Source organism: Ptychodera flava, chromosome 4 (assembly GCF_041260155.1).
Source record: "Ptychodera flava strain L36383 chromosome 4, AS_Pfla_20210202, whole genome shotgun sequence".
Lineage (NCBI taxonomy): Eukaryota > Metazoa > Hemichordata > Enteropneusta > Ptychoderidae > Ptychodera > Ptychodera flava.
In genome coordinates, this window is record NC_091931.1 from 2,689,089 (window position 1) to 2,710,866 (window position 21,778).

The 21,778-nt window shown below is 36.3% G+C and overlaps 2 protein-coding genes across 4 annotated transcripts in view; both read right to left on the minus strand.

Moving 5' to 3' along the window:
• LOC139130668 (phosphatidylinositol-3,5-bisphosphate 3-phosphatase MTMR2-like) overlaps positions 1–1,620 on the minus strand; it is a 28,665-nt gene extending 27,045 nt beyond the window's left edge. Inside the window, exon 1 of one of the 2 annotated variants that reach the window (XM_070696410.1) lies at positions 1,253–1,620. In XM_070696410.1, coding sequence (XP_070552511.1) covers positions 1,253–1,435 — 183 coding nt within the window. In that variant the 5' untranslated portion in view covers positions 1,436–1,620. The remainder of the gene's footprint in view (positions 1–1,252) is intronic. The other variant, XM_070696412.1, reaches the window with a different exon arrangement.
• A 1,393-nt stretch (positions 1,621–3,013) lies between these two features.
• Positions 3,014–20,177, minus strand: LOC139130669 (lysosome membrane protein 2-like). Of its 2 annotated transcripts, none has more exons than XM_070696413.1 (12): positions 19,933–20,177; positions 10,994–11,154; positions 10,413–10,554; positions 8,523–8,726; positions 7,970–8,111; positions 7,483–7,552; positions 6,973–7,157; positions 6,449–6,561; positions 5,989–6,062; positions 5,614–5,665; positions 5,260–5,415; positions 3,014–4,833 (listed from the first exon to the last, which is right to left on the minus strand). In XM_070696413.1, exons 1-12 carry the CDS (start codon positions 20,047–20,049, stop codon positions 4,666–4,668), a joined length of 1,584 nt encoding a protein of 527 aa, XP_070552514.1. In that variant the 5' UTR covers positions 20,050–20,177; the 3' UTR covers positions 3,014–4,665. The 2 variants fall into 2 exon arrangements, with proteins under 2 accessions (XP_070552514.1, XP_070552515.1); XM_070696414.1 differs by lacking the exon at positions 19,933–20,177 and adding an exon at positions 19,658–19,893.
• Between the last annotated feature and the right edge of the window lie 1,601 nt (positions 20,178–21,778).

The following is a 21,778-nucleotide window of genomic DNA, read 5'->3' on the forward strand; positions in this document are numbered from 1 at the left end:
GTCTGCTAAAGTCTAAAATGTTGCAATATCATGATAAATGTCACTTGCAAGCAGGTGCATATGTTCTATTTTTGTCCTGCATTGAACCACGTTCAGGCAATGTAGTGCGGGCCAAGTACGTCGTGTCATTGGGCGGCATTTCTCAATGCGTATTTGTTTATGCAGTCATGATTTTTTTTGCGTATTTCTGAACAATTTTGCGTAAAATACGCAGGATTTTGCGTTAACGGAAACACTGTAAGTGCTTTGGGAACTGTGTCCATTCTTGTTGCTGTTGTCCTAGTTGTAGTTATTTTTTTGACTTGTAGGTACTTGACCTAGAGATAGTGTGCCTGTATCATGTTGCATGAAATGTGTGTACATTACTACATCATAGCACATTGATCATATCACAAAACAAATTGATATGGACATGTACAAGTACATAATGTTATTTCATCCAAACTTTGAATGAGATCTGTTCACATACACTACCTAATAAAGTATTGTCACAGTACATGTAAACTATACCATAAAAGTATGAATTAACTTTGGTCCATATTCCCCTAGGAAGTCACTGTAATTCCTAAGTTTTAAAGCGTTTGAGGACAGTCCTTGAAAATCAGTCCCCTGAATCTAGAAATGATTGTTTGTGCTATCACGAAACACAAAATGGCCAATGTCTGCATCGTGCCTGTAAGCATGATGAAGGAACTATGTACGTCATTATCTGGACCATGATAAAATTGAAAATATGCTTGCTAATGAAAATTGTAAGCAAGAGCATAGCAGGCTGGGATTGGTGTTGAAGCATGGCTGAAGCTCCTAGCTCCTCCACTACCTTAACTATAGCTACCAACATGTTGAAAATAATGCCAAAATTGCAAAAATACGAACGAGTTAGCACAAGGACAGCACTATTGCCCATTTATTAAATCCAGACATTTTATCGCAATGTTCTCCCTGGATTTACACAGAATATGTTTCTTTCTTATGAAACTGAAAGGCAGCACTTTAGATCGATGGGTCAAATTAGCGCACGACTTGGTAACGATGATAGATGCAGTGACGTTAAACCGATGGTCCCTTGACAAACTCTGACCATTTCACCATCAAAACATTGTCACCGATTAGAATACACGTACGGCGAGGTCACTTCGGGATGGTGAGGCGTTTGATGAAAATAAAAGGCAAATGTTTCGTTATTTTTACTATAATGGACGATTTGAGATGCACTGGTCTCAAAGCTTGTATTTTCCGAAAACTTTCCTACCTTCATCTCCTGAGCTTGCAGATTTTCTTGCGACTGGGATCCCGAAGAGGCAGAAGTGGGCGATTTAGAAGACGGTCTCTCACTGCTTATCAGCGAGTCCAAACTTCCTCCGCTTGCCTGCATAGAGTGCTTTGCCCCTCGCCTGTCATCATCGAGGAGTTCTTGACTTCCCTTTCTCTCCATACTGACAAGTAAAAGAACGACGAAACCTCTTGAGAGATTGTGTTATTTTGCGGAACTAGCAACCCTGTGAATTAAAGTTAAAACCCGTCCCTCCTAGGTCTACGCAGGACGTTTGTTCGTTATTTCTTTCTTCAAAACATTACGCCACCACTTGTCCATTTTGAAAATCCTGTCGGATTTGTGGATGAGTTTAAAACTCGCCACACCATGCACCAAAAGCCACGTACATATATGTACCTGATTCAATGGCGCTTATTTTGTGCCGAAATCTTTTTATTCCTTCTTTATGGCTATCCCTCAAACAACACAATGTGATGATATTAAACGGACATTAGCTGTAACTTTTGACAAATTTTTCACTACTCTGTTTCAATGTATCAATTACAGAATTTTACTATAATCCGATCATCATGACCAATGCCCGGTGTCCTGCTTGCCAACACGGCCTGTATATGTGAAAGGACCATTGTTATTGTTGATAAATGTATTCTAGTCCGGACCTGAATACAAAATTTAAACAATAACAATGCACATTATACCCATATAGGGTATATTTATGAGCTAAATATTAGGAATTTCTCCATGGTTCAGGGATTCAAACCAGAAACTGCAGATCATACACAGAGAACAAACAAAATTAAAAACATGACCAAAGTTACAGCTAATGGATCTTTAAGTGGCCTTTTGCTTGTGATTTAGGCCCTACACCAAATTTAAACTCTCTGAGCAACTCAGGACAGCGCTATTCGGAATACACACATTTACAAGTCTAATATACATCAATAATTGATTTGACTCACATATCTGTACACCCGCTTTAGTTTAATAGTCTATTTTCTTTGTAAATATAATAATACAAAAACGGTTAAAGTTACAACTCTGCATTGAAATCAGTGAGGAGTTTACTGTCCCAAGCATAGACGGATGGCCAAAGCCATATAAAACAAGTCATACGACATAAAAACTATAAATCAGTAATTTCGACACATATCTGTGAAAGGAATTGCCATATGCTATTTAGGGTATCTGCAGATGAGAAAATTTCGTCTTACAAATCGAATTTACAAGATACATTTAATTGATATTATTGAGTATATGTACACAATGTATAATGTCAATAGGGTGAATTTTCCACATGGTAGATCTATGGTAGATACTTGTTTAGAAGTTAAATATGTTCGTTGGTGATTCTATATATCCTTTTACCTTTTGTATAGATTGTTGCCATCTGACGTCATATCCTAGACATTCCAGATTCATCGTTATCTCCCCCTTCTTAATCAAAACAACATCTGGGCTAGGATTTGGTTACTATAAAACCATTTCCACCGTTGTTTTTTTATGTTGTTGGTGCCGGCACCATGGAGGTGTACTATTTTCAACTTAGTATTCATAATACCCGATAGTCTCGAGCTCCACGTTGACACTTTCAGCATTCCAGAGACGCCGCGGTATGTGTTTGTATTTAGTAATATTCAGTTCTCGATCCTTCAATATGGCATTTGGTTATTCGTTTACGTTTATGTAGTCCTTAATTAGATGTAATTTATGTATGCACTGAAGACACTGAGTCCGTAGTTTTTAAGATTTTTTTACATAATATTATTTCTTCAACCTTGTAGGTGCAGTTTTAAAGTTCATAAAGTACCTAAACTCTTTCATCAAAAGCTAAGAGTAATGAAGTCCAGCAATAACAGCTCATCAAACTGCTTACGATATTTTAGTATTTTAGTCTTTCAACGTCTTCGAAAATCACCAAAACTTTTTGAAGATCTTAGAGATATTGGTTGCCGTAATACATTTAAATAAGGCTTAGTGTAAAGTGCGTGTCATTTATTCTGTCCTATTCATTGCATTTATTAAGACATTAGTGTGTATTAGATGTATTCGCCAGTCAAAACCTTTATGTAACAACATTTTCAGATACTCTGGATATGTTAAGCTGATCTTATGTCTTTTTCATCAATGATGTTTCTTAACGCACAATTATTCATACGGCAACCTGCATTCGCACTTTGTACAACTAACTGATTTCAATGATCTGTCAAATTGCATTTTAAAAAGTTAACTTTGCATTTTATGATCTCGGTCGGTTCGTTTGACTGCTGCTTGTCGAGCTCTGTTTGTTTAATGTGACTGTCTCTCTTCCGTTTACGTGGTCATCGTGTTTTTGCTGCTCAAGTTTCAATAACAATATATGGACCGAATATAATGTAAACTTAAACATGACATTGCAGGTGTGTCAGTAGTATCGATCTCTTGCGCTTTAAGCTTTACAAACTATCTCTCCTAAGAAACATTAACACCATCTAAATCACCAATCTTTGCAAAGCCACTTAAAGGGAGGCGGTCTTCGGAACTGCGCTCAAAGGTCGTAGGGACTCCTACGACCTATGGAAACACTGCATCCAATTCAAGGTACGTTGGCGATTGATGAAAGTTAAAACATGTTTGTTATAATTTACATTTACGGAAAATTTAAATGCTGCAGCTATGTTGACATGGTGCATATATATATATAGCGCATGAAATACATTTGTTTGTAAACAAGAAAGTCACACATGCGCAGTTCCGACGACCGCTTCCATTTAAGGAAAATGTTACGTTAACATGAATGTTTTATGAAAACGACATACTCGATGATATGTACACTTTTAATTTGGAGTCAGTGTACTATTCCCAAGCTTGATAATGTGTCATTTGATTACTCTTATAGTTAGGCCTACTTTGAAACATTTCTCTATTTTAAGATCTCTGTCATATGCAAGGATTGTATCACGATTGAAGGAAAGTAAGCCATTGCTGCAGTACTGTAAGGTGAGTTAAGCGCCAAAGCTGCTGTGTGTAGCGTCCTCAGCTGTAAAATTAGCGCTTTCTTTTGTCATATTTCGAGAAATCAGACATTTCAAGGCAAAATGAAATGAATAGTTAGAAAGAAACAACAACATTGAAGACGACAATAAAACCAAACATGATAACACCAAGTTACAGACCATGTACCAAAGTCGTGATGATCTGAAACATTGCATCATGTGTGCAATGTTACTCTTTCTATCAAAAAGTTCTTCCCGAAAGACAAGTGATAGCAATTTGATATCAACCATGCTTGAGATGACAAGATTGTAATAACATTTTTGTCGCAAAATTGCAGCTTGCGATCATTAAAGACATTGAAATCACATTTATACAGTCGAAATCGTACAGTGAATCTTTAACAATAGTGTTTTATATCAATTGATTTGTGTCTGTTCCTGTTTCAAGGCTTGTGTATCATGACGTTGATCTAAGGTGTCTGTTGGCCTGTCATCACTTTCCTCCTGTGAGTTTACCCTGTCGTCTGCTTCTGGTTCTGCTTCTGGTTCACTCTCTTCACATTCCAATGTTTCATAGCGTTTCAACTAAAACAAAGTGTGCACATTTTAATCGTTACGCGTTAACAGCATTTTCCATCGAAACTCTTCAATAAATAAGTATTAAGCGAATATTCTGCATAAATCAAAACATTTTGATTATACGGTTACCAAGATGTATTCATAATGTTTCTCCAGCTACACTGCTCATCTCGGTATAACCTGAAGGATAACAGCTCCCCTGTACTCAGAATCACCGTTAAAACTTTACAATCAACATGTAACTCGCACATACAGTTTGACGACATCGACTTTTAGGAGGACGAAGGTGACGATATTGGTATTCTTTGTGTAAATACCGATGTATTTGAATGCGGACAGGTACGTAATTTTGTCATCAATACTGACAACAGTGTTGGGACACCCAGAGGGTGGATTTATCCGTCAATGAAGAAATAAACCGGAATGACTAACCTTCTTTTTTGCTCTGACTAAAACTACTATCAAGACGACGACCAGTATGATTATTCCTAGACCAAGCACTGTCCATTGAACAATACTTGTAATCATCACAGGTGTTACCACTTTGGATTTGAACTTATCTGCATCATCTTCGTCGATTTCGTAGGACTGCAATGAAAAACCAGTACACGAAATCATCAGTGTTTTCTTGTTCATTTTCAAACGAAATTCTGACACCTCTGGCAACTGTAGCGATTTCCATATCTGTCTACGCACTTGAAAGCATCATTTTAGCACTTGGATGTGATAATGAGTCAGTAAAATTATTTACGTTCATCTCTTAGGAGTAGTAATAATTCATCATACCTCATTCTGCCAAACGACCGGGTAATATACTTCATGTATCTTACGCAGTTCTCTGTGAACAAGCAAGAACACAAGAGCGGTGTTACCACTTTGTATGAGATTTTATTCTCCGAACAGAAGATCGAATGGAAATAGTGCCTTTACAAGGTTGAAAAGCGATTGATTAACTGATTACAATTGCTTGCCCATTGAGAAGTAGTTCCTATACCGCGGAAGAATCTTATTAATACAAATTTGGGTCGACGGTCAACGGTGTTGCACGTTACACACGCAAGCTAATGGACAGCGGTGTTACGTACCACAGAGTTCCTTTTACTTAAAAGATCTGTGACCAATCATCTAAAACCCTTACTTGCTAATGTTTTGAACACTTACGTAAAGTAATCGTCTGGCTGAACGTGAAGGTTAATTTGCATTCGTTTTTCTGCCCTCATTGTCACGCCTGTTAACTGTGAAAGCAAAAAGATACATGTCCTTCATGACTTTATTCTCCAAGCGAGGCTGTGTAAAGATGAAATTTTTTAGTTTGCAATGTCTCAATGCAAGATGCAAGGTTCATTCGTATTAATTTATAGTCATTTATGTAAATTATATCAATGAGAATTGTTTCAGTATTAAAAGTATATGCTACTGATTCCTTCTCACTGTGGAATATTCATGTACCTAGTATTTTGCATTAAATACGTTTGATATGCCCTAACTGAGTGTTTTGAAGAACTGTATCGATCGCAGCATTCAAATCTGATACGAATCCAAATCCAAATACCATAATGCTGGTAATAAAATGGTGCCTTCAGAGAAATGTCGTTTACATTTTGTTTCATTTACAACTCACCCTGTGGGCATCCACGTAGGTTTCATGTTCCTCCTTAGTAGGATTCATGAAGGGCAAAACGTAGTCTGGGTCCACATACAGATAATGAGGGAAAGATAGAACCACCGGTGCACCTGCAGATTGACAGTGAAGAAAGTCAGAAGGTCGACCTTAGATTTGCTCCAAGTCTGTGGGCATATCAATTCAAAACAGGGAATAAATTGAAGAAGTAAACTTTAGCAGACTGTCGCGTTATAGAGGTACGCTCAGTTGCAGAGATCGTCCTGTGAACGGCTTGACCAGCTAGTAACTAGTCTCGGATATATATGAAGGTCTTCAAGTGAGTTTGTGACTCAACGCCCTTTATTTTAGCAAATAGTAACATCGAACAATCTGTATACACACATAACTATTCTCAGGTGACATAGCTATTTATCGCAGGTTATATATCAGGTTCCTAAATGATAACACAAGACATCCTATAAAAGCCATTGTTCCATTTCGTCTGACAATTCAAACAAAGAAACAACAAATGAATAACTGACCTTGTTGGCAATTACTGACATCGAGAAAACCTGAAGGTAGACAGTGTTCTACATCCGGGGTACAAAATCCAGCATTTGCTGGGTTATCAGTGACGTTTGCAAACACATCGGATGGAGCACCGAAGCGATCTACAGAAATTCCTCGAACACTGAGGGGCTGGTCGTCATATTTTCCGGGTAACGATCTGTGTACATGTAGTAGACAAGGATTCGACGTTACACATATAACACTACATGTACATTAATGCGTTGATGTAACACTACATGTATATTACACTGCTATTCGATGCAAACACGTTAAACGCAGCAACGGCAACATCGTAACAATACGTAATTACAACAGGTACAGCAAAGGATGTCGGTTGTTGTATGCTGCTTGGCGTTGATCACAGCTATTACTTTCCCTTTTTGCAGATAGATTATAAAGATCGGTTCGTAGTCTACAAATATACATCTTACTTTTCTGTCCAGTGTGAAATGAAGTCAGAGCCCGACAGTGCAGCGACTCACCTACATGCAGCAGAGACGAACACATAATGATCATCATATGGAGATGAAAAGGGGGGATTCAAAGTTGCGTCTGAAAAAAAATATGAAGAAACATCACGGAAATGTGCAGATCGATGGTGGTGACGACGTCGACAACGATGACGACGATAGCAATGATGCTGCTGACGATTGTGACGACAATATAGACCGACAAAGATGATGATAACAGTGATGGTTGCATGTAAAACGGAAAAGGATAATGTTAAATTTGCCGCTTGTAGTGAAAATAATGTGAAAATAAACAAATTCAAACGGACATTTTGTATTTGTGATAGTATGTTTGACTTTTCATGACATACCGGTCCACATACAGATAGTGAGGTAAAGATATACCAGATTTTTAAACATGTATTAGCGACTCAGCTAATACATGTTTAAAAATCTCAGTTAAATAGAAAAACATTCAAAATAGGTAAGTTATGGATCAAGATAATTCAGCTTGCAATACCAGTGCCGTTGATCATATTAGCATATTCATCAGACCAGTAAGGTAGTTTGGTTTCTCCTTTCCATCTGTCGATGATGTTCAATTTTGTTGTATCCTTTTCACCGGTAAAAACTGTATATTCACCATCATCACTATTATTTTGCTAAATTGAAGGGATTAGGTAAAATACAGCAGTTAGATTATGGTTCACTTAGATGTGTCGAGCGAAAAGAGACAAGTATGTCATATGTAATCACTTGAACTTGTTTTTCCGTTTTAGGAGAAATGGGTAATGGTATCGTTGAAAATCACTTCTAACAGGAAACAAAATACTGTATAACATGAAACGGTACGATCAATCTGTCGAATATTGCTTACTTTGCTCGAATGTAAACACACAATAATGCTGTACATATTTTATACAAAGTGTTGACGAAAGAGGATATATATTGTAAAGTGTCCCTGTCAGATTTAGACGACTTCTTTTTTAGGGTATCAGAGAGAGAGAGAGAGAGAGAGAGAGAGAGAGAGAGAGAGAGAGAGAGAGAGAGAGAGAGAGAGAACTGCAGCTTACCCCTTGAAATAGACCAAAATAAGGACTGGGTATAAACTGGGATCCTGTCAAGTTGTAGACCAAACGAAATATTGGATCTTCGTATCCCCATAGCAACTCCTTGACTGTCAGTGTTTTGAATAATTTCTCGTCCATGACTTCGGCAAGAAAATCAACAATCTTCTGAAGAAACCCAGGCAATGTTCTTACCATGTTCACAACCGTCTTAGAAAAATACGAAATGTATTAAATAAAGATTAATCCAGCCACTGTAAGTTCTATCACCATAAATGAGGATTTTAAGGAGCATATAACCGAAATAAACTACATTGCTATCATTACCAGCAAAACAAGCATCTACATCTAATAGTATAACATGTCGCTAGAATTACTACCAAGTTGATATAACCAACGAAACGACCATCATTGTCCTTGTTTCACCGAGTTTACCATTACGGTGGAAAAACAAATCTCAAAAAAGAGTAAAACGCTTGTCTTGCTCTGAAGTGTTGTCTACAGTATTTAATGGTTATTGTCATAGATTTTGTCTTAATATCATGTATTCTTGGTAAGATTCACATGGACGGTATAGGGTTTGAACTGGGATGGGCTAATACCAGACGGCATGACGCAAGAGGAACTGAATCTAGAGGTACTTAATTGAGTGGAAAAATGATCTCCTCACACGATTAATATTCTAGTCGACTTGATGTGGTATGTTAATTGTTGCATTCTCGCCTGTTAAGGGCCAATAGCGGTAACTTCTGATGAACTTTTCACGCATTTGTGTTGTATTAATCGCAAGTTCTCCATACTCCACAAAGTATGTTGTAACAACAGCTATTTAGCTTGTCAACACAGCATCTATACATGTAAAACTCACTCACTATAATTGTTTACATTTGAATTCTAGTCCACGCCTGAATTCACTTGTCAACAATAACGATGTAGTTTACACGATACTGTGTATGTCAACGTACTTTGGGGAGTGGAACAAGGAAGTGTAGTTGACATAAAAACAAAAAAAATACAATAAAACGTCATCAAAAGTTACAGCTACTGGCCCTTTAAAACTACTATACTACGATATTATCACATGACAATAACAATATCACTCAGTTGGCGAGAATGTGATTCGTCTGGTCGGAGATGGCCCATCTGTATAGAAATGATAAATGTGAAATTTGTCAGCCGTTCTCACTTGCCCTCTCGTTTAAAAAATTAATTGCCTCTGGCAGTTATCCTGTGAAAAGCACTGTCAGCTATATTGTAGGAATGCTTACCTAGATAGTGTTATGCAAACATTTTTAAACAGCACGTCTTTCAATCGCACCAATACAAAAATGGGTTCCGAGTCATTGGCAGTTTCCATGAGATGATGAGTCAATAGATCGATGTCGGATAAAATATTAATTCTTTAAGTTTTTAAGTTTTTAGGTGGGGTGGTGAATAACCCCAAAAGTTTTCTATATAACGATAACCTAGTTTGTTAAAGAATTCTATAAAAGTGCGTAGTAATTACGCATTTTCGCTCCTTGCGGCAAACCCGATGGAGACCCTTTGATACTTTGATATTGATGTTATATATACACTAACAGTGACAAACCGAGAAGGTTTTTGAATGAAAGAAAGGAAAGGTGTTTTTTCATTTGAATAATGTTGTCTTTTGTAATATCACCAATCCTGACTATGTGTAAGTATGATTGGAAGTATCACAGTATTCAATTAACATTTTTATCCGACATCGATCTTTTGACGTTGTCCTATCTGCTACAATATTTTCAATTCCCCAGGAGACACAAACTGATCTTAGCAAGACTTCCCAAGTAAAATTTAAAAGATTCCCTGACACGTAGCCTACTCTATAATTTCTAACCACTGTCGAACTGTTAACTATCCTGGTCAACTTACCACAAATGGGATATTTACTGTTAGAATGGTGTCATTTTCAAGTCCAACAGACATGTTAGCTTCAAACTTATAAGTCGTTACTTGTCTAAATGACACGGTATCATTGTCATTCCAAGTTATACCGACCTTCTCACGGTATTCTCTGAAATCGATAAAAGAACGTAACAACAGTCGAGCAATATTGCGTATACGGTGGTTTTAGTCGTTACACCATCGAGCATTCTTGACTGTTGTGCTGATCTAGTCAACAGTAGTAACTTCAATAAAAAGTTGTGGAGCAAATCCTTCGGCGGTTTCTCAAAACACGCTTTTCTTAAACACCGACACAATATCTCAATTTATCTACAAACCACAGACTCTATGAGTGTCTACACGTCAACAACTCATCATATAAACTTTGGCTTCCCTCCAATTGAATGTACTGCCCTGAATGTATAGGGATGTTTCTGTTCACTTTTGTTGATTGTGCCAATATTGACATTTGTTAGTAAAGGAAGTGGTAAACCGTGAATTCTATGAAGAGAATCAGCATCACGAAATGTTAACACAATCCAAAGTTGGCTATACGCCATTTGTACTACCTGTAGGTGTAAGGCCCTTTTTCGACAACCATTGGTATGGCGCCCTCATTAACGACTTCATATTCGTTCTGAAGATCCCAAAACCAAAACTGCATGTATACAGGATCACTTGGCGCTTTCCAACTGTCATATATGTATGATGTGTTTGATATAATCAACTCCTGAAAGATTCAGAAATCACCAGGACCAATGAATAAAAATTCAAGCAAATTCAAGTAAGTTCATAAACCAACTCGTGTGAGAATTCAGGTCTTTGGGGGTGTGAGAGATTCTATTATTCTTTTACTGTCCTAGATTTCTACCGATCATCAACTCATCGTCTTCCCTTCCTCTTTTGAGACATTCAAAACAATCATCGTTGTATCTACTAAGCCGATATTACAGGGAAATACGCCTTGATGAAATATCAAAATGTCATACTTCATGTAGTAGCGTATTCCCCTGTACTGACAAATAATAGTCGGCATATCTTGAATTATATAGGTATAATTGGTAAAATATTCCTTATTTTGCGTCAAGCGTAATTCAAAGACTTTACACTGTGACCTTACACTTGTATTTTGTCTTCAAACGCATGTTCTTTCACAAAAAATAAACAGAAATACCGTCACGGACACTATGTGCTCACATTCGGTTTGAATTGGTCCATTCAAGAAATGTTTAAACCAGAAAAACAAAAATGACAAAAGCAAATAAGGTCTGTAACTTAGGTACTGGAGGTCATCTTTAGGAATATGCATATCAACTTCTATAGCAATGGGACAAGCAGATTCTAAATACATAAGCAAATGTCAACAAAAATATCAGCCAGGGAAGGATTGACAAAAAGAAAAGGTGGGAAAGTGTGGAAAAAATAAAGAGTGGAGGAAAAATGTACAAAGGATCTTGTAAAAAAGTAATGCTACCTCATCAATCTTCTAGACCCTACCCCCTCCTGAATATCAAATGTTCCACCCCTTTGTATTGACCATGTTTACATTAAGAGCTACAATGGCCAGATGGCAGGAAATGTATTTACAATCTTGGGGATTTTTTAATTAATGCTACGAGTGCTATCATTCGAGTGTAAACAGCACTTAAGTTAGTTATAGATAGGGAAATGCCTTCCACTGTGGGGGATGATTACGACTACTGGAATTATCCTGGATCCAAATTTCTCATCAGTTCTTGTGTGTCTTACATGGAAAAGTTGCAAAAATTGGTCCACAATGAAAAATTAACTTCAGCTTTGTTTTCTGGATCAAATTTTACGACAAATTGATACCAAATATGACAAATTATGTTCACAGCCTTCAAAACTGTCTCACAACATATCCTGGGTTGATGTAGGTCATTTAAGGTCATAAACTGAGAAAATTACCTAAAATATACAAATTTGGGGGTTTGCCAACACTTTGAGCAGAAAATTTATCTAATAACATCACTCGGGACTTTTATACAAAATTACAAGTCAGTAATTTTGAGAACAAGTTTTCTTGACCAAATTTGACAAAATTGTGTTAAAAATACAAATTTGTATATTTCAGGACAATATCTAATTATTGTCATCCCTGGACATCTGTATACCAAATATAAAAGCTGTCTGTCCAGCGGCTTTTAACAGAAAACACTTTTGAAGATTTTTCGACCAAAAATGACAAAAATTGCCCCAAAACAGTAATTTTTCCAATTTTGTCGTAATTTCAACAAATTAGAAGGGTAACACCCTTAACAGCCAGCCCAAATTTTAGAGCAATTGGGCCGATGGTTTCAGAGAAGAATAATTTTTACTTAAAATGAGAAAAATAATCACAAAGTTCAGCAAAAAATACAAAAATTCAAGATATCTTCACGATGTTCATAAAACTGTATAAGGTTCACCTAAGGTACTTGCACACAAATTTTCAAAGCAATCAAAGCGGCGGTTCTTGAGTTATTAATTCTTTACCATTTTCACATTTTTAAGCTCATATGCATTATTTTGGCAATGCAAACTTCATTTGAACAAAATCCCATCTATAACCCAGGATGCATCCACACACCAAATACCAAGCTAAAAAGTACAGCGGCTCGCGAGTTTTTGATGTTGACGGACATAGTGTACGTACATATGTACATACATACATACATACATACATACATACATACATACATACATACATACATACATACATACATACATACATACATACATACATTCATACATACACACATACATACAGACGCCACCGACTTAAGCTTGTACGACAAGGCCGAAACAAATAAATTGTGCTGTTCCGATAACATGGTTTTCAAAAATAGGGTTGGTAGGTCGGCAGGAATTTCATTTTTCCAAAATACTTTTATTTTTTTAAATATGCATTTTTCTAGGGTTCGGGGGGGGGGGGGGTGTCAAACACTGGCCACAACATTTTCAGAAAAATGTATCATACATATAAAAGGAAAAAAAACCCTTAATAGACATCCTCGTTCAAGCAAAAATCAAATGCCAAGTAACGAACGCGTGATTTTACGGGTTTTTTTCTTCCTTTTTTTGCTCACGTGTTCACACACGTGAGCATATGTCGCAGCGATGTCTGTCTGTCTGTCTGTCTGTCTGACTGTCTGTCTGTGTGTCTGTCTGTCTGTCTGTCTGTCTGTCTGTCTGTCTGTCTGTTGGTCCGATATCTCAAAAACGGCTGATCAGATCAGAATCAAATCTGGTACATAGATTTAGTTAGCAAATGGCAAGAAGTGATTAGTTTTTGGTGGGTATGGCTTGCTTACTTTTTGCTCATTTGCATAATTAATGATTCAGAAAAAACGGCTATACATTGAGAATGACTGCATACAATTTGATGAGACTTGCTACAAATGTTGATCACACCAATATATATTAGCAATAGGAACCATTTAGGGGTGACATGAAAGATAGTTGCTAATTTGCATATTTAATGAACTTTCCTAGTTAGGGATATATATCTGATTTGACTTGATCAAAATTGACCAAACTTGGTATGTATATTGAAGAAACTATAATTAAACATTATTGAAAGTCATTAAGCATTTTAACTTCAGCCAATTCCTAATTTGCATATTTTATGAACTTTGCTAATTAGGGATATATATCTGAATTGACTGGACCAGAGCTGATGAAACTTGCTACATATATTGAAGCTACTATGATACAATATTATTGAAAGTCATTACGCATTTTTACTTCAGCCGATACCAAATTTGTATATTTAATGAACTTTCCTAGTTAGGGATATATATCTGAATTGACTGGATCAAAATTGATGAAACTTGCTATGTACAATAAAGACACGATGATGTAACATTATTGAAAGTCAAAAGACATTTCTACTTCAGTCAATTCCTAATTTACATATTAAATGAATTTTCTAATTAGGGATATATATCTGAATTGACTTGATCAAAATTGATGAAATTTGCTATCTTCATTAAAGACAATATAACCAGATATGAACTGAAAATGCTCACGTGTTTCATTATATATTGTGGTTATGTGTAAATTTTAACCATGGCCACATGATTGGAACTTCATTGAAAGTATTATCACCGTAATGAACAATAATCACCGCCGATTAGGTCATGAAGTATACAAATATTTAATTAACTAAAATAAAAATATTAAAGTTCTTTTACTGCTGTCATTGATCACCACTTTATATAGCAAGTGTAATTACCATTGGCCAAGTCCTTCAAGCCATATATGCCGAGCTGTGAAAGCTCATTAGACATGCAAATTATAAATTAGCTGACATAAAAATGTGAAATGACTTTTGATATTGTTTTAACCTGGTATAATCATCAATGTACATAGCATGTTTTGCCAGCTTTGATCAAGTAAATCCCAGTATATATCCCTAATAAGCAAAGTTCATTAAAAATGTAAATTGAGAATTGGCTTAAGTAAGATTGCTTAATGATTTTCACTAATGTTGTATCATGGTATCTGCAATATATGTAGGAAGTTTTGTCAACTTTGGTCAAGTTGATTCAGATATATATCTCTAATTAGGAAAGTTCATTTAATATGCAAATTAGGAATTAGCTGAAGAGAAAATGCTTAATGACTTTCAATAATATTGTATTATAGTGTCTTTAATGTACATAGCAAGTTTCATCAATTTTGATCAAGTCACTTTAGATAAATATCCCTAATTATGAAAATTCATTTAATATGCAAATTAGGAATTGGCTGAAGTAAAAATGTTTTTGATTTTCAATAATATTATATCACAGTATCTTTGATGTATATAGCAAGTTTCAACAACTACAATCAAGTTAATTCAGATATATATCCCTAATTTGGAAAGTTTATTAAATATGCAAATTGGGAATTGGCTGAAGTAAAAATGTTTAATGACTTTCAAAAATGTTGTATCATAGTAGCTTCAATACATGTAGCAAGTTTCATCAACTTTGGTCCAGTCAATTTAAATATATATCTCTAATTAGCAAAGTTCATTAAATATGTAAATTAGGTATTGGCTGCAGTTAAAACGCTTAATGACTTTATTAAATATGCAAATTAGCAACTCTCTTTCATGTCACCCCTTAATGGTTTCGAATACATATATATCTTGGTGTGATCAACGTTTGTAACAAATCTCATCAAATTGTGTGCAGTCGTTTTTAATGAATATCCGTTTTTTCTAAAATCATTAATTATGCAAATGAGAAAAAAGTATGCAAGCCACACCCACCAAAAACTAATCAGTTCTTGCCATTTGCTAACTGAATCTATGTACCAGATTTGATTCTGATCTGATCAGCTGTTTTTGAGATATCGGACCAACAGACAGACAGACAGACAGACAGACAGACAGATACACAGACACACAGACGGACAGACAGACAGAGATCGCTGCCACATATGCTCACGTGTGTAAACACGTGAGCAAATAAAATATTATTAAAAGTTATTTAGCATTTTCTCTTCAGCCAATTCCTAATTTGCATATTTGATGAACTTTCCTAATCAGTGATATAAACCTGAATTACCTCGACCAATATGTTGATGAAACTTGTCATTTACTTTGAAGATACTATGATACAACATAATTGAAAGTCATTAAGCATTTTAACTTCAGCCAATTCCTCATTTGCATATTTAATAAACTTTGCTAATTAGGGATATATCTGAATTGACTTGACCAAAGTTGACAAAACTTGCTACATATATTGAAGATACTATTATACATCATTATTGAAAGTCATTAAGTATTTTTTCGTCAGCCAATTCTTATTTTGCGTTTTCAATGATCTTTTCTAATTACGGATATATACTTGGATTTACTTGATCAAAGTTGGCAAAACATGCTATGTACATTGATGATTATACCAGGTTAAAACAATATTGAAAGTCATTTCACATGTTCATGTCAGCTTATTTATAATTTGCATATCTAATGAGCTTTAACAGTTTGGTATGTATTGCTTTAAGGACTTGGCAAAAGGTAATTACACTTGCTACATAAAGTGGTGATACAAATTTAATATTTTTATTTCAGCTAATTACATATTTGTATAATTCATGGCCTTTTAGAATTAATCGGCGGTGATTATTGTTCATTATGTTGATCATAATACTTTCAATGAAGTTGCAAACATGTGGCAAAGGTTCAAATTCAAACAGAATTGCAATATATTGAAACACGTGAGCATTTTCAGTTCATATCTGGTTTTACTTCCGTGTTTACGTAGTTCTAACCAGATATGAACTGAAAATGCTCACGTGTTTCATTATATATTGCATTTATGTGCAAGTTTGAACCTTTGCTACATGCTTTGCTACATTTAAAGTGTTATGATCAACACAATGAATTTCACCACAGATCAATTCTAAAGGTCATTAAGTATTCAAATATGTAATTAGCTGAAATAAAAATAATTAATTTCTTTGAGTACTGTCATTGTATCACAATATAGCATGTGTAATTACCTTTGGTCAAGTCCTTCAAGCTCTATATGCCAAACCGTGAAAGCTTGTTAGCTATTTATGCAATTATGAATTAGCTGACATGAAAATGCAAAATGACTTTCAATACTGTTATAACCTGGTATAATGATCAATGTACACAGCATGTTTCGCCAAATTTTATCAAGAATGCCAGTATATATCCCTAATTTGGAAGGTTCATTAAATATGCATATTGGGAATTGGCTGAAAAAAATGTCAAATGACTTTCACTAATCTGGTATCATAGTATCTTTAATGTACATAGCAAGTTTTGCCAACTTTGGTCAAGTCAAAACAGATAAATATCGCTAATAAATGCGGGATATCGGACCGCAGGCGGGCGAGATTGCATTATAAGCGCACCAACCCAAACTCACTGCATGGACATCACATTTACGAAATCGAAGTCCAAAGTCAACTACGTCATTGTTAGAATAAGAGAGGTTTTCCATCACACGGGAGCATACCACCACAAATTTTGCACAGATGGCGTTGCATGGGAGCATGGGAACGCGGGCAGTTTCCCTCGCTATGGGTAGGAAATGCATTGAGCAAGACACACTTCCGGGTTCGCAAAAAAACGAGGATCCCATTTACGGGGCGCTCAAATATAACTATTTGCTGTGATACATAGCAGAGGCGTATATGTTTGTGATGCTGAGAATAACATCAGTAAATAAATGACGGGTTTTAAAAGTTGACGTTTTTTGCGATGAAACAGACTTCTGAAGGTAGCTCGCTTGGGGAACACGTCATCCCGGCCGCTGTCCGCTTTGACCCCAGTAATTCACACTGGTTTTGGTCGGCCCCAGGTACCCAAGTCACTTCGACCCCGTCACACTTTTGCCTACATGTCCACGGAGATGATTCAACATGTTCCACAACAAAGCCAAGACAAAAATTGAAAATATCAATAAAATGGCTTCACAAAGGCTGAAATACACGATACTCGATGAAGTATGAAGTTTATGAAATGAAATCAAAATTGACAACACAAGTGTTTGTCTCGGGTAATACCACTTGAAGTTGAACTATTCTACAGACTGTTTTTTCCATACAGTGCAGTATTTGTCAGTGACAAATTAATCTTTGCAATACATTTTTTGCGATGAGCTGGAAATTTGATTAATATCGAGTTAATGTACATAATATTCCGTTATTTACTGGGACACGTTTATTTTCTCGATCCGCTATCTGCGGACTACGTGCTGAAGTACATTGACTGTTCATGTCAACGATCGTTTCTCCCTCTGCAGAGTTTCTGTATCCCGTTCAACAACGCTGTACCTCGATCACACGATAGTGACGCTATGTAGCTGTGCAGTATTGAAACTTATCATAAAATGGCCACCTCGTCTAACAGTAACACGTATTGTCGGGATTATCGTACGGAAAAAAGACTGCAAAAGTAAGACTTATGAATCTTCATCAGAATTGAACACATCATGATTGTACACGAGTATCAACCGTGAATGCACGTTGAGCTCGGCAGTTACACAAGCATGGTACGCACATGCATAGCCCTACGAGTATGGCGACAGTGTCCGGCTTTGGCTACGCCGCCTACCGGAGGTGGGAGGCGGCGTAGCCAAAGCCGGACACTCTCGTCATACTCGTAGGGCTAGCTACATGCACTGCCGCGATGCCGATCGTATGCATTCCAAGGCCTATCCCGGAATTTGTTTCACAAACAACCTCAAAGGAGAGCAAACATACTTCTATGGACAATGACGAACACGTTTCTTGGCGAAGCAAAATCAAAACAGTGCAGAAGTACATGAAGTAGGTCATGGCCTTGGACTCTGTGCACGAACCTGATTGGACACTTCAATACCTTTGACCCAAGTTATTATTCATCAGCACTTCCATGCCATGAGGCTAGGTAGAGAACGTATGTACTCGTACTCATTTCTGGCGATCGAGCAGCGAGGGAAACAATCAATTACCAAGGATAAAGCTAATTTGCTAAACGATATTTTATCTTGAATAGTGAGTTGAATGAGTAATAAAATATCATATTTTTAATGTTCAATACGAGGTTGAAACACGGAGGGACCGTGGTTGAAACCAGAGCTATCCAGCTGTAGCCAACCTGGACAAGCACATTTCACAGCGCCCTCAAACAGTCGATTGTTTTCACTTGTCATACGCGGCGTAACAGAAAAATTAAAACTTTCATAACTTCATTAATATCCAAGCCACGCCCACCAAAACCTTTTCAGTTCTAGCCATTTGAATTCTGAAGATGTCTACCAAATTTGACTGAAATACGTTCAGCCGTTTTTGAGAAAATGGACCAACACACAGACAGACAGACACACAGACAGACAGACAGACAGACATCGCTGCGACATATGCTCACGTGTTCACACGTGAGCAAAAAAGTCTAAGGTCGGCAGGTAAAAAATAGGGCAGGTCGGGTTATCGGAACAGCACAATTTTTTTTGTTCGGCCTAAGCATAGACAGTAGAAGCGAGATGTGTAACAACATGTTAGAAATTTTAGACTAACATTATTCTTGATGGATGAATGAAGTACAATCGATCAAGGGTGTTTTATAGGATTACCCGCGTGAGGATTACAATCGAAATGCAATGCTAAAATTACAAAGCAATGCTCTCCAAATACTATCACTAACAATTTCATCAGTCAATTCCTCATGGCTGTATTCTGTGTTTTGTAAAAGAGCAAGAACACCTTACTATACCATAACATACCTGCCTAGCCTTGAACGCTAAAACATAACATCTGTGCAAGCACTTTACGCGTAAATTGTTCGTCCAAGTGCTTAGGACCTTACTATTCACGATCTAGATATAGACTGAGGCCGATTTGCTGATAGTTGAATCAGTTACGTCATACATTGAATGGCCCAAGTTCGTGAGGAAAGTCAGCTTTCATGTCAACCCAGTCTGTTGGATTGTTCAGCCAATAAAACCAAGGTCATGTACAGGCTGGCTCATGTAAGCATGTAATAGTCATGTGTTCTTACCTTTCCAATGGTATTATGTATGAACAGATTAAACAATGGAATTAAAGCTAACCCAACTGCTGTTAGTATAAGCCCGGCTGCTGTCGCTATACCAAATTTGGCTCCAGTTGACACCATGTTGTTTCCAATTTGTCGTAATCACGAGGATAATTTCATAAATTTCATGAAGATAGATATGAAAGGGGCGTTTTTGGAGGAAATTGTTTGTATCGTAATGTGCAAGTCATGTGATCGTGTCAATTGCCAAAGTCCAAATTTCAGGGTCAATGAGTTCAGCTGGCGTCGACCTCAATGTAAACACTAATCTATGGTCAGTTTGATGAACTCATATGAGAGTTCAATATAGATTGCGCAAACATCACTGAAATACACTGAGAGCAGTATCTGCAAAACTCTTTCAAACATTTCTTATACGGCAGTAATGACCCTTACTAATGACCCTCGTTATACAAGATTCAGCCCTGTCGTGCGTTTTCCAGCAGTAATCCATTCTGCGCATGACACTGGTTCCCATGGCACAAGGAATGTTCTGACTGTCGTGCCGCTGGTTATGAAGAGTACTGAACTGACTGAAAATAGTAAAACAGGTGCAGCCAACGAACAATGTACTTTTTAAAAGGGTCCTTACTATGATAAGATATACTGTACATGATAAGTAATGTGAACTGACTAATTTTAAGTCAAGAGGGCAATTAATTAGATGTTCATAATTTGTCCTCCCACAGAAATTTTTTCGACTTTTTTTTTATTTATTTATTTAAATGTACATTTATTTCGTCTTTCATAAGTCTTGACATTTCATAATGACAAAATTACATTCTTTGAAAAATACTAAGTAGAATATCAGATACAGCTCATTTCTTAACATCATTATTGAAGAAAAAGTTCTGTGAATATTACTGACATGATACTTATAAATAGACCATTTTGCAACCAAAATGATAAGATTTACAATTTTTTCAATTTTCTTTGTTTTCAAAATTATTCCTCCTATAACAGTTTCAAACTTTAGAGTAACCTTACTTTCTACAATATCACTTACTATATTTTCTGTCATCTCCCAAATATTTCTGGCCACAATACAATCCCAAAATCTGTGTCTTAGTGTATCTACTTCACGACAATGCGTACACAGTGGAGCTTCAATTTTTTTCCATTGAAATAATCTGAGATTTGTTGGTACTCGTCGTATGGTAAATTTCCAGTGAAAGCTATGTAACTTTGTCTCTGGTGTGACTTTTTTCGCTAATAGCCATACATTTCTTTCATTAAATATACATTTACACTCTCTGTTCCACATTTGAATTGCATTTGTATTCGTTAAGAAGTCTTCTAACAACAATTTATAGACAATTTTTGTTGAAAGTTTTGAAATGTCGATTTCTTCACTTCCCTTACTAAAAATAAAAGTATGCAATATGTGATCAACTACTGGTACAAAAAGTCTGTATAAGGAATTCCACAACAATGTCTTTTTGTTATCTCTTTTGCATTTCGATCTCATGTTAAACCATACTTTCAGACAATCGGTATAAAACCCAGACAACATTTTAGTGATCTCATGAGGCAAAATATTTGGATCAATATATGATCTCAATATACTCTCATTGCAATTTGGTTGCAAAAAGAAGGAAAACAGTATTTTTCATGCTGCTTTGTTGTCATCAAAAAATTTTCTAAACCACGTAAATTTTAAAGCAAGTGTAAGCTCGTAGAAGCTTGGAATATTTAACCCTCCCTTTTCTATAGGTGACAATAAAACGCCCTTTTTTATTTTATATTTGGAACAATCGATGAAATCAAAAACTAATTGGTCAACTTTTTTGACAACTTTTGGAGGAACATC